Below are 17,950 nucleotides of genomic sequence, written 5' to 3' on the forward strand. Positions count from 1 at the left end.
ACCTATAGCATCTATGCGTTGGTACATCTGAGTATAGCAAATATGCCTAGATATGTGTGTACGTGTGCGTTTGCGTCCATTTTGTATTGTAGACCTGCACAGTTTTGTTCCTGTATTGATATGGCAACAGCGACCGAAGTAGTCAAGCAAGCTTTGTGAAGCGTTTGAACACAGTGAGCGTGGTATATAACATGGCGAACGGCAACAAAAGACAGACACAATTGTTTCAATGAAACGGCAATCTTTTCGACAGTAGTACGATAAAGCGAAGGCTCAAGGTCATCTCATTTAGCACTTACTGAAAATATACATATTCGCATACAAGTCTTATGCACTATATGGAAAATTGGCGTTACTGTTTATAGATACATCTACAATGACGCCCGAGCGAATCTCCGGTCGACACTTTTCACGTGTGTTTAAATACAAGTGGCCGTGAAAGTTGGAAAGATGAAATGAAGGCAGCATTCTGTAGGCCATCAATTGTCTCAACGATCCGTACCTTGCTTGCAGTTCTAGGAAAGAAACTATTAAAATTGTTAGCGTGCTAAGGTCAAATAGTTCGCCAGTCAGAGTATGATAATTTCACTGAATAATTGACCTTTGAATCAGACTTCGTAGAGCACGCGTTGGATATACTAAAAGATTATACGCGTACCAATTGCAACACATCTGAAATTCGTACGTTAATAGGGTTAAAACAAACTATCAAGCCAGCTCGCAAAAGGACAATTCCAGCATCAGTAGCAGCACGTTTCACTAAAATAGGATACTTCTTGAATTCGGCATGCCGTAGACCAGGCCAAATTAAACCGTTGATACTTCACCATAGTAAATGTACTATCATGAAAAACTGTAAAAATGCTTAGGGCTACGGAAGCGTCTTGTCGTTGCACGTCACAAAAATTGTAATTGACTGCATAAAGGAAGTTAATCGCTCTAGAGGCAACGTAAAGCGCCATATAATTAACTACGTATGATAGATAGCAAGCGAGAATTGCATTGAAAAAGGTCGTGAAAATGGGCACTTAATCCTACAAAAGGTGAAGATTGAGACGATTCTGTCACTCGGTTTAAGCTTTCGTCATAAAGTTAAGCTTAATGCAATGTCGGTTTGCACCAACAGCTGTCAGCTTGTGCGCAGGTAAACGCAGAGCATTCGTACATATGGCACAATCACAGACATGCCACGTACTATTGTGATATAAATCCATGCTATCTTCTACAAGCAGTTACCTATACTACGATGCACATAAGAAACACATATTTCTAGTAAGGAGGGGTGGGTAGGGGTAAAATGAGCTTAGCGTTATCAGTGCAGGCAACTGCTGTTAGGCAAGAGAAAAATATACTGGTATATTTGTCAAAAATCATTCGATTCACTGATGGCTTCAGTTGAATAGGTCTATCGTTGAACAAAGTCAAAGGGAAGACGCTTTTCCTTAGAGAAATGGCTGTATAGTCCAAGTGCAGGCGTATCGACAAGTTGCAATTGTTGTTTAAAAAGCAGAAAAAAAAAACCGTAACCATGTACAAACCATTTTTTTAAAGCTTACTCGACCACGCTGAATCCAGTATACTGCATATAGAACCAGTGTGTATAACTGTTGCGACTATGCATGATTCTGGCATAGATTTTAATAGAGAATTCTAGTCCATTATCGTAATTATGCGCGATGCGGTGCTTATATCGATATCACTGTTTTGTACGAATACTACGTTACGCTAATGAAGTTGTCAGAACTTTGTTCAAAAGCAGTCACGCAACGTTGACACGTTATTGGAAGTAACGTAATACGTGGTACGGCGATTGTGGGAATACGATGTTTTAGCGTGGCCCAAAAAAGTCTATAGATCTTTCAGGATGTAATTAATTAACAAGATGACAATAAACAAAAATATATACCTTAAAATACTGTTGTAAGTATGAGCGCTAGCAAAACAACCTAAGCAATTTATAATCGATCGCATCAAACTATGGAAAAACAACGGTCCAGTTAACAACGACCACTGGACTGCTATAGAAATGTACCCTAAAAATGCCCTAAGACAATTACATCGCGCCATTGGTTAAGTGTCTATGGAAAAGTTACATTCCAGCAATGGATCTGGATAGGAAAAAATAATTCCATTAATGGTATCTTGAAAATTGTTCTTGGAAAGGATTTTTTGGCACTATGAAGCTACATTTAAATAAAATGGCAAAAGTAGAAGACATAGTTGGATTTCCTGGGAAAACTAAATTTATATAAATTATTGATGTATGGTAGTATTGCATTTTAAAAAATCGATTAATTCGACAAATTTTTTAAGAAAATTTTTAACTCGAATTTTTTACTACTCGTTTGAGCTGGACTTCGGTCAAAGGGGCTAATTTTACTTTTAAACAGGATAAAACACTCGCATGCTGACATCGTGGTGTAAAAACGTAACATGAAGAGAATTTTTAAATCAGATGGGTCAAAAGAAAAAGAAGTCTGGACCTGGTGCCAATAAGCCTTTTCTAGTGGAAATATCTCAGAGATCGAGTCTACAACGGAAAGCGGATGACGCCGCAATTGAGTAAGAACGCGTCACAACGCCAAATTAAACGTTTTTCGAGGTTTATCAATCCACAGCCCATCGCTCTCGGCGGTATATTGACCAGAACGGTAATAATTTTGAATATCCTCGACAGAAGCAGTAGTTACGTTCGCTTGATATTATTTTGCAGTTTAAATATGAATTACATGTCAAGGTCAAGATCACTCTTTGTGCAGATGATACATTATGAGTGCCATTTCATCTTGGCCCCCACGGTGGTCCTGTAATATAACATACCGTAACGACTTTTATGTAACGCGAGTTAAGAATGTAGTTTTGGAGCGAGAAGAAAATACTCAGCTATCCCTCATAGCTTCACTTTATGATATTGGACAACAAAAAAAATCAGTAAAGCAAGTTCTGCATATGGAGTATCAATCATATGGGTCTGTTTATCTATCTTAGAAAACCTCATATAATTTTCTCTTTCTTTGTTTTCGTTCACCCATTCAAAGACTTGGTTAAATTAGTTTCTTTAGATATAGACTATCCGTCACTAAATAATGGGCCATTAAATGCTTCCTTGTAGCTATATCGGCCTTCAATTGAGACACGTGTGTCGCAAAAGCTGATAGCTGATTGCATTTAAAACAGCCCTAAGGAACTTTGCCCGCACACGTTCTGTGGTCTTCTAAGAAAGCCCCTGTTCCACATCGCCTCGCTAATGTCCGAGTGTTTCAGAGGTCTTTCAGTTATCGATGTGTATGAAGGCGTTGTCAAGCAACGACCCGATCACTGATGCTCTCTGCCGCAGCATTGGTCAAATTTAAGCTCGCCTCCTTTGCCTAAACCTCTGTACGCTCATTTGACGAGTCGCGTTGCAGTTCTCATTGTGTGTGTCGAATAGTATTGCACTCTCGCCGCTGCCCCTGTCTGCCTCTACCCATACTTGTACGTGGAAAAAGCGAGGGGAGCTGACGGGATGGCAAGTCGTCGGATCGGCAGCCCAGATGCTATTTGACGAGATGCTCTCTTCGTCACTGCGACCACTCTTCTACTGGGTACATCGGGCACTGGATAGAACAGTGCGGTGATTCGGCGCAGTCGAGAAAGCTAGACGGGTGTCATCATTGAGAGCCTTCAGCTTTGAGAAGAGCGTATATAGACAGAACGGAAAGCACAATCAGTGGAACCTCATCGAATCAGCGCATCACACTTACGAACAGTGAGATAGACACAAAGTCGCAGAGTTCCACTGAGAAGTTCAAGCCGCGAGTGACGACACACGCTACTCGTGTGATGGTATTGAAAAAAAAAAGAGATCCATCGCAGGGGCAGTGCCAGCGGCGAGGGCGGCTACGGGCAGCCGGGTCCTAATGCGGTAATGCTGCCACCTCACTAAAGCTCAGAAAGCTTAGCTCACTAGCTGACACCCACTTGCCATGAGCATGACACGAACGACAAGAAACCGCGGGCTGCAAATTGCAATCTTCCAAATCGAAGTAAAGAAACCAAGTGAGGACCGAGAGAGGAACGCAGGACTTGCCCCGTATTATCAAGTCTACTGCCACAATGGCTAAGGCAATAGGATGGAAGGAAAAAGTAGCACAGAAGTGTGCGATTCAACGAATGGGGTTTCCGCCTGATAAAAAGGCGAAGATGCTGAAGCCAACGAAGCCAGCCACGGCAAAACTAGAAGCTAGACTCAGTTAGATGTGGGAGGCTGGCGGGACGCAGACATCTGCACACCAAGGGAATTCTTGAGCAGATAGTAAGGAAAGCCGTGATATTCATATGTATCGGGAACGAAGATTTTTGAGCTGGCTGGCCGGAGTTAGGAGATGACAATTTCTTGCATGTACCGTGCTATTTGCTGGGATTTAGAGTGCAGACAGGAGGACCAAAAAGGGTATAGAGTATTACAAAGAAGTACGAAAATGTCTATTAAAGGGTGCCACTGGACTGTCGGCTTCATGAGCGTCTTTGCGACAGTTGCCAAGGTATTTCGTTTATAAGGTGATACCTGCGAAGACAGTGTTTAGTCCGTACGACAATGTAAATAGCTTCATTGGTTGAAGGTAAAGCTCTAGACAATGCGATCCGTCATACTTACGAACCTTTTCATGGCAGTTAAGATATACAAGTAAAGGATCATGGGCATCGTGCATTTCGGTTTGAAAAACGTTAAAAAGTTTATCAAAATGCCCGCGATTTTATTTATGTTCAACCAGACGTTAGTGATCCTCATCTTAATAAACTAACATTTTTCTAAACTAGTAATTTTTGCGCCGATTTAGCAGGTTCAATGTACCACTTTTCCTAAAAACTTTACTTCCTAAAGCAAGCCTATTATATTTATGTTCCAGAAAGTTAGCTAGCAACAAAATAGTAACAGTAAAACATTCGAATGGTTCAGAAGAGATTATTTGATTGTTGTAGATTAAGATCTCGACTATAATCAAGATTCAATCGACCTTCGATAATTTTGTTAAAAAATGGGTTGCTTGAAGCGAAACTACTGTGATTGTAACATATCCGTTCCTGGATTACTGAGAGCACCCTGCTGAGAACGTTAATCAGTGGAAACAAGCTGCCACGTCCGGCACGATCTATCATTGTATTTCTTCCTCGAGCCATCTGTCAAGGTTAGCTGAGCTTAACAACTTTCTCAGCTAGAGCGACATGTGTCTCAGCAAAGAGGCAGTAGTTATTGTGGATAGTTGTAGGATATCTCGGGAACTTAAATCCCATATTGGTCCGTGTGTTCAATGAAGGCCTTCTGCCTTAAGTTCGTTGGCAGTAGTAAGAGAGATATGAGTCCTGATATCCCACTGGCCTTTATGTTTGCTCATCCTTCCTCATCATCGGCATAATAACCTACGCTAAACGAATAGGACACTCAACTGCAGGAGCCAATGCCAGTATCTGACGCTAGGACTTCTGAACCTGCAGTTATTGTCGTATAGCCCATCTATAATCAATGCTAACTTACCGTGATTATCACCAGTGGACTATTATCACTTCCATCTATTTTCAGCTGTTGTCAGTGTTGCACCAGATTGTCTAGAAAGTGGTGCTCAGTTTATGCTTTTAGCCCTGCTCATATCATTTTCCAACAGTACCTATGGGTTATTGTTCTTTACATATTGAGAGCAGTTCCAAAATGAAGTACATGCGTGAATGGGTTCGCGTTTGGGTTAATAACAGACTAAACATTTAATCAAAAGAAGAAACCCTTCAATCATTCAAGCTTGTTACTCATTATCAGGTTTGTTCAGATTGGCAAGTAGAGGCAGCGGTGGCGCAATCCGTAGTGCTGAAGATACATCACCGCCTCCATCAACTAAGCGTTTGCGGAGAGACACTTGCTCCCAGCTGACGATCAATAACAACTGCATTGTGACAAGCATATTTGGCTTGATTCCGTACACCGATTTTTATGTGTACACCCCCGTTTCATCTGTCAGCTAGTCATACCTTTGGTTTTCGTGTGGATATCTGTATGCCGAAGGAGTTTTCGATGCAATAGCAGTTGCTAATATGACCGCTCCTGTCATAAGACGCTAAGAACGATGGCAAGTTACATGTAAATTTTTCCTTAGCGGCGTATTCTACAACTTCTGGCGCTGTTTTACGGCTGGTTGGCTGGAGTATGTAGCGTCGTCTATGAGAAAAGAATTACAAATTTCAGGTTTGGGAAATGAGGGCATAGAAATGGGTAAGTTGAACAATTCGAAAGATAGAGTACCCAAAAACCAACGCGGTAGGTATACGACACGTAAACCTAGGTCTCTGGCTCACGAGAGGAAACGCTTCTTCCTTGATGGCGAAAAGCAGTACGGACAAAATGGATTGCGATGAAAGCAATGCTGTGATCTTCGCCGCCTCTCTCATGCCATGCCTTTAACTTGCTTTTGTCTATTGTAGACTTCGGGGGGATGCTGGAGTTTTTCGTTAAGTTTGGCATAAACGGTGCCAGGAAGGCAGGACAGAAAGCGATGGTTTACTGCATTTACTGCAAAAGAATAGAATGAGGTGATCGGCGCGACACAAACAGGAAGCCCACCGGCAAAAGTACTTTAGGCAGCGGGCAGCAAAATGGGGAGGGCAAGGTTCAAGCAGCGTTCGAGTCGCTACCGTGACCGCCATCGAAGAATCGTCGACTCCAATCTTGTGCTTGAACGACAGAACTGGGTATTGAGACGCAAACAGACGAAAAAAATATCCACCGAGGAGGGAAAATCGGAGACTAATTTATGAGCACGACTTAAAGGGATTCGTATGGCATTGGATTGGTCGTTGCTTTGCCAACGGCTAAGAGTTACATAAATGCCACATCTTCACTGCATATAGCTTGGACATATATTCTATAAACAGTGCATGCAGGAGGTGAGAATAAATTATTTGAGGTGAGAATAAATTATTTCCGAGAACACTTTCGGAAAACTGTATTGAAGGCGACGTTTTTTAAATCCACTCACTCATTTTCTAGTAGTAATCTATATTTCCAGTTTTTCGTAGAACAGATCCGAAACTTTAGTCGCAAATGAAAAACATCTAATATTGTGAACATTTATTTAATGTTGCCTGATTAACAACAGTGACCTTACACCTCGTCTCACATGAATTAACGCTGTAGTTAGTTGTTTTTGAAATATATCCATCCGGCTAGTACAATTACGTTCAACCGTCCGCAAACCATAATGCCAGCAAAGATTAAAATAAATAAAGGAAATCTTGACGTCTTTACCCGGCCGCCCTTGCTTTCACTGACCTTCGGCAAAAAAATTCGACGAACGTACAAAGCATTACGCGACGATGTCCTGGTTTCCGTAAATGTTGAGAGGCCGGAAGTTCGGTAGTGTACGTATTGCTAGCAATGTTACACACGATAGCCGAAAGCTGAGCATTTTGAATGTGTCAGATGCATCACTGTTGCCCACAATTGGCAATGACAACCTTTTTTTTGGTTCTGCCACTGTTTGAACCCAGGGCTTCCATTTCTCTCAGGACGTCCATGCCCTCAATAACCGAGCCAAACACAACGTGTTTGTCATCTAACCATGCGGTTTTTGCAGTGCACAAAAAAAACTGAGATTTGTTCGTATTTGGACCAGAATTAGCCATTGAAAGGGTACCGAAGCCTGTGTGCTTTAAGATGAAATTCTCGTCCTCGAAAGGTGCACCATATATCGATGATCCTCCTGTTCCGTTACCTTTAGTGAAGTCTCCACCGAGGCACATAAATTTCGGAATGATGCGGTGAAACGTTGATCCCTTGTATCCTTTACCTTTCTCGCCGGTGCAAAGTGCCCGGAAGTTTTCAGCAGTCTTCGGAACGATATCTGAGCGAAGTTCCATAACGATTCGCCCAAGTGGCACACCGTCAGCCTCAATATCCATGAAAACACGAGGAAGTGCAGCCATCTTCAGGGTCTGCCTAACACTACACCGACTTTGTAATTTAGGTGATCACTACACAATCTTTAGCCAAATAGCGCCCAAATAAGCTATTAGCTATAGTCAATACGCACCTACGTGTTTTATATGCAGTTTCGTTGTTAATTGTAAAAAAGCCGTAGATCATAAGGACTGAACAGGATTTACGTCTCATGATCGTTCGAGCAACTATGAAAAATAAATAATTTTCTTTATACACTAGAAGTCAATAAAAATATTTGCTTATTTTTAAGATATACTGGCGAAAGAACAAGCCCTTGAAACAAAAGAATGGATTTAAAGTCTTATAATGGTTGAAAAAGATGAATGTATATTTAAACATAGGTTGAAGATTAGGGATGAGAGAACTGGTTTGTGCCGAGATAGCTGGAAACCCATTGTAACTGCGTCACCAGGTGTATGGTTAGCAACATTGCAAAATCGATCGGCATACCCGGAAGCACTAAAGCACAACCTGGTAGTTTAAGTCAGTAATAATGAAGCTGAGCAATCTTGATGTTTACTAGACCCACACTCATACCGTTATGTACTCACTTCGTTAAATTGTCGCCGCAAGACTCGATTCAATGTATTACATCTACACGTGTACCTAGGTAGACTTCGTGTATTTACTTGCATAGGACCTCGTATTCGACAGTACAATATATTAGCAGAGAATACGTCATTTCTAATCATCGATCTTGTGATTAAAGCACATTTTCTCGCACAACATAATTGCATAAATGCACAACAAACATAAAGATAATACTCACGCAGCAACGTATCCACACAATGGTCCGCACGTTGGGTCAGCAAAGGGCTCAAGGGGAAGTGGCCTAACCGGTTCTACTTATTACGCATTATACATTATGTGTGCAAGCGCTACCGTATAGCTTTTACTCTGTCTGCAACACTATATGTCTACGCCTTTAAGCACAAGTATATACGCACACGAATTTTCCTTCGTCTGTCAACGTTTATTTGTAAATGCGTATGTGTGCGTTAGAAGTGAATGACCAGACCAATCAGCGTACCACTGTTACAGCGATGTTCTTTTTCAGCAAGTGATGATGCCAAATACTGTATTTGCCGCCAGCCTTGTTGCTGCTACTACTGTTTCTCGAGGCTGCTTTGTCCTGAACGTGCTTCAGGGCTGTTGGGTTGATTGTGTTGGTTTCCACGAGTGAGCTACCACAAACGGGTGTCGGTTCTATTCCGCACGCTTTTCTGAGCCGCTCGTGTTTTATGCGTTTCCGCCTGGCCTAGAGGCGGGTTTGCAAACAGCGACCAACAGGTCGGCCGGTAAGGCACGTGGGAGCGATGAGGAAGATGAGGCCGACGCTGAGAGCTCTGGCAGCTCGACAGCAGCTAACGAGCTACTGCTCAAGGGCGGGTCGTGGTGGCGTCGAAGAGCAACCCTTCACTACCCCTATTACCTTCGTCTTACTATCCATTCCCCTCTGACCCATATCCCTCTTGTGTCTCTTAGGCTCTTTGAGCCACACAGTCGCCAACAGCCGCATCGTTCGGCATGGTTGTTGCTGCCGCTGTGGCAGGTCTTCGAAGGCCGCTAAGTTCACACAGCAGTAGTAACTGCAGAAGTATATTGGCGACTGTTGGCCCCCGTGCAACGAGCCAAACTCGACATTGGGTTGGTTTTACTCGTCGCGCTCTCGAGAATGGTGAACATTCAAGTTTTTCTTCCCTTCCGGCAGCGAGCGACTCAGCAACTTTTGCTTACTCTTACTGCGCTTGCCTTAGCTTCACTTCAGTAGAGAACGGGTACCGGGGTGAGGGTAATCCTTGAGAGGCTCAAGAAGACCGAGGGTTAGGATGGAGTAACTACGCTGCCTGGAACTGGTTTAGCACGCCCTGCGTCCCGCTGCTTTGGCTGACTTAGCCTTAAATCAACTCGACAATCTCTGCGACGGGCTGTGCTGCTTCCGGGCTTGTTTGCTACAGCTAGTGCATGCACTATAAGCAACAGTAACTCAGCACCAGCTCGTTACCAGCAAAGCCTTTTGGCGCAAACGATCCTGTTGCCCTTGCAAGCAGACTGGCAGGCATGCTGCTAGTTAGTAACGTTCGTTCGTACGCAGTTACTCGGACATACACTAGCACGCATCAGCCTTTGGTCGTTTGGAGTTACCTCGCAGTTGACCCATTCCCTTGAACCAAGACCAAAGTCTTACCATGTCGCTCTAGCACTTAGAAAGAGCAGTGCGAAGGGCAGCAGGGTCCGCAAAGAGCGAAATACAAGTAGGAGAGACACAGCATACGAGAGATAGATATGCCAAAACCCTTAACTTCTATTATACCTTTGTCGGTTGGCTGATGGCAGAGGACTAAACTGTCGCTTTTCGACGAGCGGACGAGTGGCGGGCGGCACCGCCGGATGTGCTGGCGTTAAAGATGGCCACGGCTTCTGGACTGCACGACAGTGACGAGGGAGTTCTGATCCTAGTCCTTGTGACGATATACAGTTGTCACTGGCGTCTGCGGAAAGCTTGCTCTTTTACGGTGACACTTATCTGACACAATAGTGTGTGGAAGCCAGGCAGACCAGCCAACTATTTTGTCTCTATTTGACGGTGTTAATCATTTTATTCGACAACTTGCTATTCTCGTTCATGCTGAGAATATGTATAAAGGTCGTTCGGCGCGGGACTCATTTATGGGTTAGTGAGATAGCATGTAGGTCCTGTTAGATTTCTTGATGTACCTATTGCAATAAACATTTAAGAATTTCATGCATACAGCTTGTTCGTAATGATTATTATTGGTAGAATAGAAGAGGTATAAATGAGGATAGAATAGCCTGTGATGGTCGTATGCATGATCGGTGTCCGTAAATTATAAAATCTGTGATTCAACAATAGCAATGTTCTGTTGTTATAGTACTGATTGATGATAAAACGCTATGCTTTATTAAGATATTATTCAGTACGTTTATTTTTTTTTGTTAAAAACACAATTTATTGAGCATTGCCCCCCTCAGACACCTTCCCCTTTTTCTCGTCATGGAGAAACTCGGTATAGGTCAGCGTATGTTGTTTGTCAGAAGCACCGGACCGTTCTTTTTGAAGAAAAGAAATCCATACCGAAGAGCCTTTATTCCTTTATTCTTCCTTGATGTAAACGATATGCAGCTTCAACAAGATGATACAAGCTGTCGCACTTCGGTGAAGACCATTTGCTGTCTTCATACGATATTTCCTTGCTGTGCACTCTCCAACTTGCCACCCAACTCCTCTGATTATGAACCCCCGTTATATATACATATTATATTTGAAATTATTTTGAGTTTGAAATATTGAAATTCACTGGCCTATAGGTCATCGATATCCTGTTAGGTTGAAGGACGGACGAATATTCCATACACTCCATGCGCGCTTGTAGTTCGTCAAAACCATCCATCAAAATGCTTCCTGTATTTGTCAGTTAGTTGTAAGCTGTCAAGTGTGATTCGCTACTTGTCCACTGCGGACGAGGGTCGTTACAAACGGTACGCAACTAACCAATAAGTGGTAGATAGAATTTTTCTATACTTTAGCGTTACGCTAGTTTATCCAGTTTACCTGAGCAAATGTTCTGCAGCATTTTATGTATTTTTAGATAAATTAAATGTTCGTTTGTGAACAGAAATTATGTAGTGATTACATTGTGACACTATTAGAGCTGCTCCTATCAAAAGTAAACGCTTCAAGCTTCACGCTTTGTACTGCCGTCAAGTATTGCGTCAGATTAGTATACAAGACAAAATGCGTCTGCGTTCTTCTTCTTACTGCTGCTCTTGCCGCTACCACAGCTGCTAAGGTGCCTCAAGCATCTTTATCGGATTTGCTACCGGTCGTCAGTACAGCTTCCTGTCTGTGTGTCAGACGGAAGGTAAAACATTGTCAGGCTGACACCCCGTCTTGCGTTAAAGGCTGTGATAGACGGTTCAGACCTGTCTCAACATTGCTTGTACGTCTCAATCGAATCGGGAGATGACCGTTTTAGTTACTCATATTGAACGTACGGATAGCATTAAATGACGTTTCTCTCTAGTGGATAAATAAGAGTGGATTTTTGCCGAGACCGGCGACGATCTCTCGATCTTCAACGATTCTTCCTGGTTCACTCCTGACTCCTGAAATAGAAAAAAAAAAGAGGAAACCAATGTTTGAAAACGAAAAGGGAATCGTTCGGGAAAAAGCACGTTGTCTTTGTGAATATCAAGTGAGTCCCACTGAGGAAGTGTCTTGAGATTGAAGACTTTTTGCTATAATATATTTTTACTTTCACACACGTGGAGATATTGTTTCGTCAGGTCTTCGCAATGCAGAAACAACAAGAACGCCTAATAATGTCCATACCTATTTTGGCCGGCAGCGAGATTGGGGGGCACGCAGATGGATACAGTCGTAGGAAATAATAATAGGGAGATTTTTAGGAATATTTAATTGAGTTACTGCAATAGTATGTGCAGCATCCATACATATAACGTAACTACAAGGCCAGTTATGATAATCTCGCATGGGTACTAATTATCGCATCGATTACGGATCAATATTCTTGATACTAACGAGTGTTTTTCGTTTGTTCCACGAGTGCAGGAACTGGCTAACCTTTTTATTTGCAAAAGATGTTATGTTGGTTATTGTCTGGAAGTGACTCTCGAAACCTGTCATAAATCTAACATCTACGGTAGGTTTCTGAGCTTTTTCCTTTTTTTGACATACGTAACCTTCGCAATATCAGCGAGCATATCGCCCTTCATTTGTATTCTAACCTTTTTGTAGGTTTAAAGATTACACATTTGCATATTTATTGAACTCTATATTTTAATGCGGTACACATATTTATTGAAGCAAATACTCATTTAGAATCCGCTTGGCATCATGTTTATTGCCTACCGTTTGAGCAGCTATATTATACATATTTGCCTGTTACCCACGATAACCAGAGATGATTCTATTTGCTCGCCATAGATTGCTCTATTAGGTTTTTATTTCTCTTCTGTTGCCTCCTGTTACGTAAGACTTGCAATTAACAACTGCGTTCATTGCCCACCTGTCATATTTAGGAATGCTAGAAAAAATATAAGAAGGCTACAAGTATTAGGGCCTACGCCTATACGTAAGGGTACCCGTTTATGAAATCGGTTTTGTACGAGGCAATGCTGTCTTCGTTAGCAGGATGTAATTGATTTCGACACGAATGAATGCTCTGGCTTCATCCCCAGTTCAGCCTTCTCCTTTAACCTTTCCTCGACCGCACGATAGGCAGGTAAATTGGCGACAAAGAACACAATGTAAGAAACAGTTCAAGGCTGTGGTGAGGGCAGAGCAGCATTTGACCTATTCAGGGAAAACAATCGGCCTTACGGGCAGTGTTCTATTTCGTGTTGCAATAGAAAAATAGTCCGTTTATGCTATGGCTATATATATATATATATATATATATATATATATATATATATATATATATATATAGAAATCTGCGATTCATTCCATGCCTGCACAATGGGCAACATGTTTGCCTACTGAATTGACGGACCTAATCCAAATCCAGACGTAGATACATAAATGTTTATTATTGTTAGACACATTTTCAACGAAAGCAATACTCATAATGCTTATATAATACATGATATACATTTTCGACAAGGAGAATTTTCGGTGAAAGTATGCACCACTGTAATAGACGACTTTCCGCCATTTAGATATACCTTATTCTCGCCGTTGCTGTAGACAGTAGATTGCTGTAGATAAGGTCCCGAAATATAATTTTGACAAAACCGGAAAGACTTAAATAATTCGTTGTCGAAATTTTGAATATGTAAGAGCAAGATTTGGCGAGCTCGGTGGGTGACAAGGAGCATCCGAGTGTGACTGTTCCATGTTCCGCATGTTACCCTGATTTTTCCGGCGTGAAGTTGAGCGTGTTGTACAAACGACTTACGTCTGTTCACCTGCTTATTACGGTGTTTCTGCGTCATCTAATGTCATTATTCACTAAGCTGAACTGGAGAACACCTTCAACAAACAGACCACTGAACCTATACCTTTTCCGCCAGCCCTGTCGCCTAGGTGGTATCCCGCCGGTAAAACCGTGTCCAGTTACTGATGTGCCCGTCCGTGACTATCGTGAACGATTCATTTTTCACCGCAATTCACAAGTTGAAGCATGAATAAGTCGTGAGAATAAAGGGCAGCGATCCTTGTTACGGCTCCGTGTTTGACATTTGATGGGTTTGATGGGTTGGTTTGCAATGCAGCCCTCAACCCACTTCTATTCGCTTTTGCATAGAGTCTTCTGCGAGATTGGTTCTCGAATTGAAAATCTTCTTAAATTTTTTCAACGAACAGCTCGCGATGTTTCTAATAATAAAGCCCTCACCGAACACGCTGCTGGCCTGTCCGCTGAGCTGTCTTCGTTGCTGGAGTTTCCAAGATGGGATCGGCATTCGTCAACCGCTCGAAGTTTTCTTCCTAGACTTATTAGTTCCTGCCTGCTAAAAGCCTGAGAGGCGATATCTGAGTGAACGGTTTCTGATTTCATTAAGTTCGAGGTCATCTCAGATGCAAACAAAAAGTGCACGAAGGCGCCATCTTGAAATAACATTAACGTTTGCCGGACCTTGTACTGAACGCTTAACACAATCGGGTGAAACGGGTAGAATCCTATAACAATACTGACCTGACCATACTCATTAGTGAGACGACTTTGAGCAGTCAACACATTTAAAAAAAACTATTAACAAGGCCGCATCCCGAAATGTCAACTGATGTTGACTGGCGGTCGAATGGCCGCTCTACGCACACCTCTACAGGCAGCAGTACATAATTCTACCGGTATAAATAGTGGTCATACTCGTCGCAAAAAATATCTATTATCATTACTACGATTGATACCATGCTGTTCTTTCTTCTCAATTATGTGTCAAAGGCAACGCTGATCAACTGACTACGTGTAGCCATATTGATACTAGTCCAACCTCCAGAGTCATACTAGGCTTAGTGGTTTTATGAACACTATTGCATATTGAAATGCACCATTAAAAGAAAACGCTTTCAGTTTGTCTGGGTAGACCTAGCAGGCCACTGACTTACCTCTTGCGATCCATGCATGAGTTAATTTGGCGTCAATTAGCAACGGCGTTGCGACGCCTCCAGTCATATCCTCCAATCTCTTCTTTTCAATACCAATAAGAACGTGTACGTTACTAAATGTATTGCTTTCAGGTTTACAGGTAGGCGTTTGAAAGGTCCAGATAACATAATAATCAAACTTGTACGTATATACAAATAAGAAAAATCTATAATGTTAATATTTACTCTTATATTTTTATACCACACACATATATATACATATAGAGCTTCGCATTAGTAGTCTATGGTAATCTATCATATTTTAAAATTATCTGTTCAACTGCGTTTATCCGATGGAGGCGGAAAATGAATCATCTAACTATTTTACTCTGCGCAATATATAATACATCTAGCATTGAACGCCTTTAAGAAATAACACTCAGGTGATCAGCCAAGTCCGCTTGAGGCGAAACACGAGAAGCAATTATATGCCCCATTGGCTTGAAAGGCGCGCACATCTCTGGGATTAATCCCCATTTCGCTAAGAGACATGACCCTGTTTGCGTAATCAATGTTTGCCTAGCGATAACCTTCAGACGAGCTCTAGACCCAACAATCCGGCATGAGAAGCAGTGTTATCGGTTCGACTGCTCATATATCCGCATAGAATCATATGAACGCACGTGGCAGGCTATTTCTAAAAGTAGGATTTCGTGGACAATGGGACCGAATGAGTTTTGTTGCTGTCGCACCTGATCCTAACTTTTATCTGCGCTTTTATCTGCATCAGCAAACTAGCAAATATATGTTACAACATAATTACCGATAAAGGAATTCGTAGACAAATAAATGTTTATATAAAAGTAAGCTCAAAGCCTAAAGGTTGGGCCATCTAGTTCGAATGAGGGTCGTGGCGATGTTTGAGGTCGTCACTGATTTTGTCCAAAAAAAGCCGACTATCAATGATTGTATATACTTTTTGACCTCATGCTTTACTCTGTTATTCTTAATGAAAGATTAATTTATACCAGCGGAATCAGGTTATACAGCTCGTCATATATAACGTTAAAGAAGGCCCTAGGGCTTTTGGATCAGTCTATCCCTGTCCTTCTACCGCACTGCGCCTAATCTCGGAATCAAAACCTTATAAATATAACGGCAGCAACTGTTTCAACAAAGCTTGATGTGGGCCGATTTGCAGGCCTCAACTGAGCTGCTGTTCATGCTGATTCAAAACAAGTGAATCTTGTTAAAAGCGTGCATTTGAAGAGAACTTTCATCCGATTTCCCCATGCAACCAAACACACAAGGAGCACCATCATACACGACCGTAGGGCAGGAATCTTTGGACTTATGGTAAAAAAAAAGGCCGTGAAGCGCACTTGAGGACAATAAAGGTTAAGGACAGTTTAATGCTTTGGGAAGACAGCGAGAGAGACGGGTCGTAAAAATGAGAAGACCTAGTAAAGAGTGACTAATTGAATAATGCTGGCCGTGTCATGGCGGCAAGTCTAGCAACCGGCCCAATATGCTCAAGATTTTCTCTAAGAACAAAAACACGACTTTAGAGAAAAGAAGCTGAGCTTATAAGAAAATTACTGCTACTTTAACGCATGCACCGCATTTCTATTCAGCGCAACATTCAATGATCTATTACTGAACTTTTTTTCAGCGTAACTTGCGTTACATGCGAAATAGTGATATTTGTACCCCGACTTTCCTATCCAATTGGGTCCCACCGAATATAAATAGCCGAGAAACTGTGTTATAAATGTAATCTATCGAATATGGTTGAATATACAGAGTATAGATTCCACAACTAATGTACTACAAGGTCGTCAAGCTTCACTGCTGCTACTTTTTCCTTCTGTTATACTAAAAATGTACTCACTGTGTTAAAGCTGTTTACAATGGGTTGCTTTGAAGCTAGCTTTGCCTTTCCATCACCCCCTATCTCGCTAATACCAGTTGTCTTTAGCAGCGCTTCGTGAGGAGCAGAGCACAAATTAAACGCTAACATTGCCGGCAATGGCAAAGGCAGGCGTAGCATCTGTTTTGACAACGCCGTTCTTGCAGCGGAGTGGCGACGTGCTTCTACCGTTAGATTTCACACGTCCGTCCAAGGTAGAACAATCTGTCAAATGAAGACGGATTGTCTATGCACCAGCTCGGACTACTAGCCCTTGTAGCCCGGGTGTTTTTGTCGTCGTTGAGTTTCGCGGTCTTTGGGAACCGAGTGCAAAGGACGAGCTGGAATCAATGGCTGTTGTCGCATTTTAGTGCCGTCTAAAAAGCTATCGCTGACATCGGGCAGAGTCATGCCGATCGACGGTAGCAGCACGAAGGCGTGATACTACGCTGGCATGTGCATGTACGTATCTGAACATAACATTTAAAGCACATTTTCAATGTTAAATTACGATCCCTAGCTTTGCCTTTGAATATTTCTGCATTTCTTAGTTAAGGATGATGTCTAGCTCCTAAGGACTTTATGGAGGCGCTCGCTATAGGGTATGCTTAGATTATGTTCATTAGCAATTATCTATTCCGTTAGACTGCTTCATCAACACGATAAGCGATTGCTAAGATTCGTTTTTAGCTTACTGCAATTGCTTGACATTTATAATTCGCTGTTACATTAGCGTACTAGCGTATTATAATTTGCTTTCATCAAAATAATCATATATTTTAGATCGGATCAATCTAAACTAGTAATGGTAATAGTAAGCCTAATCGAGCTATCGGCCGAAGTGACAATTGATGATTGAAGAAAAATTTTAAAAATAAACTACCTCATTCGGCCCACTCGTATGATACAAACATATAGTGTCTCTATTCTGCCCTTCCTTCCTATCCTTCGACCCCTAAAATACATCAACCTAGTTTCTGACCATAACAGCACTTCGTTTCTC

The 17,950-nt window shown here is 42.0% G+C and overlaps 1 protein-coding gene and 1 pseudogene across 1 annotated transcript; both read right to left on the reverse strand.

Moving 5' to 3' along the window:
* Nucleotides 1–7,070: 7,070 nt before the first annotated feature.
* LOC111255507 (peptidyl-prolyl cis-trans isomerase pseudogene) lies at nt 7,071–8,102 on the reverse strand (annotated as a pseudogene).
* Nucleotides 8,103–10,915: 2,813 nt separating this feature from the next.
* Nucleotides 10,916–17,407, reverse strand: LOC147758672 (uncharacterized). Its single transcript, XM_086987699.1, has 3 exons — nt 16,930–17,407; nt 15,060–15,138; nt 10,916–12,094 (listed from the first exon to the last, which is right to left on the reverse strand). Exons 1-3 carry the CDS (start codon nt 17,086–17,088, stop codon nt 12,009–12,011), a joined length of 324 nt encoding a protein of 107 aa, XP_086843825.1. The 5' UTR covers nt 17,089–17,407; the 3' UTR covers nt 10,916–12,008.
* Between the last annotated feature and the right edge of the window lie 543 nt (nt 17,408–17,950).

This window comes from Varroa destructor, unplaced genomic scaffold, assembly GCF_002443255.2.
Source record: "Varroa destructor unplaced genomic scaffold, Vdes_3.0 BEIS01000001.1, whole genome shotgun sequence".
NCBI classification, from domain to species: domain Eukaryota; kingdom Metazoa; phylum Arthropoda; class Arachnida; order Mesostigmata; family Varroidae; genus Varroa; species Varroa destructor.

Excerpts from the sequence above, each read along its gene's own strand:
- LOC147758672 (XM_086987699.1), bottom strand. The coding sequence starts at position 17,088 with ATGCTACGCCTGCCTTTGCCATTGCCGGCAATGTTAGCGTTTAATTTG. Across the intron at positions 15,139-16,929 it reads TTGTAAACAGCTTTAACACA|AGATTGGAGGATATGACTGG; the intron begins GTGAGTACATTT and ends ATTGAAAAGAAG. Across the intron at positions 12,095-15,059 it reads TCATGCATGGATCGCAAGAG|GAGTCAGGAGTGAACCAGGA; the intron begins GTAAGTCAGTGG and ends TTTCTATTTCAG.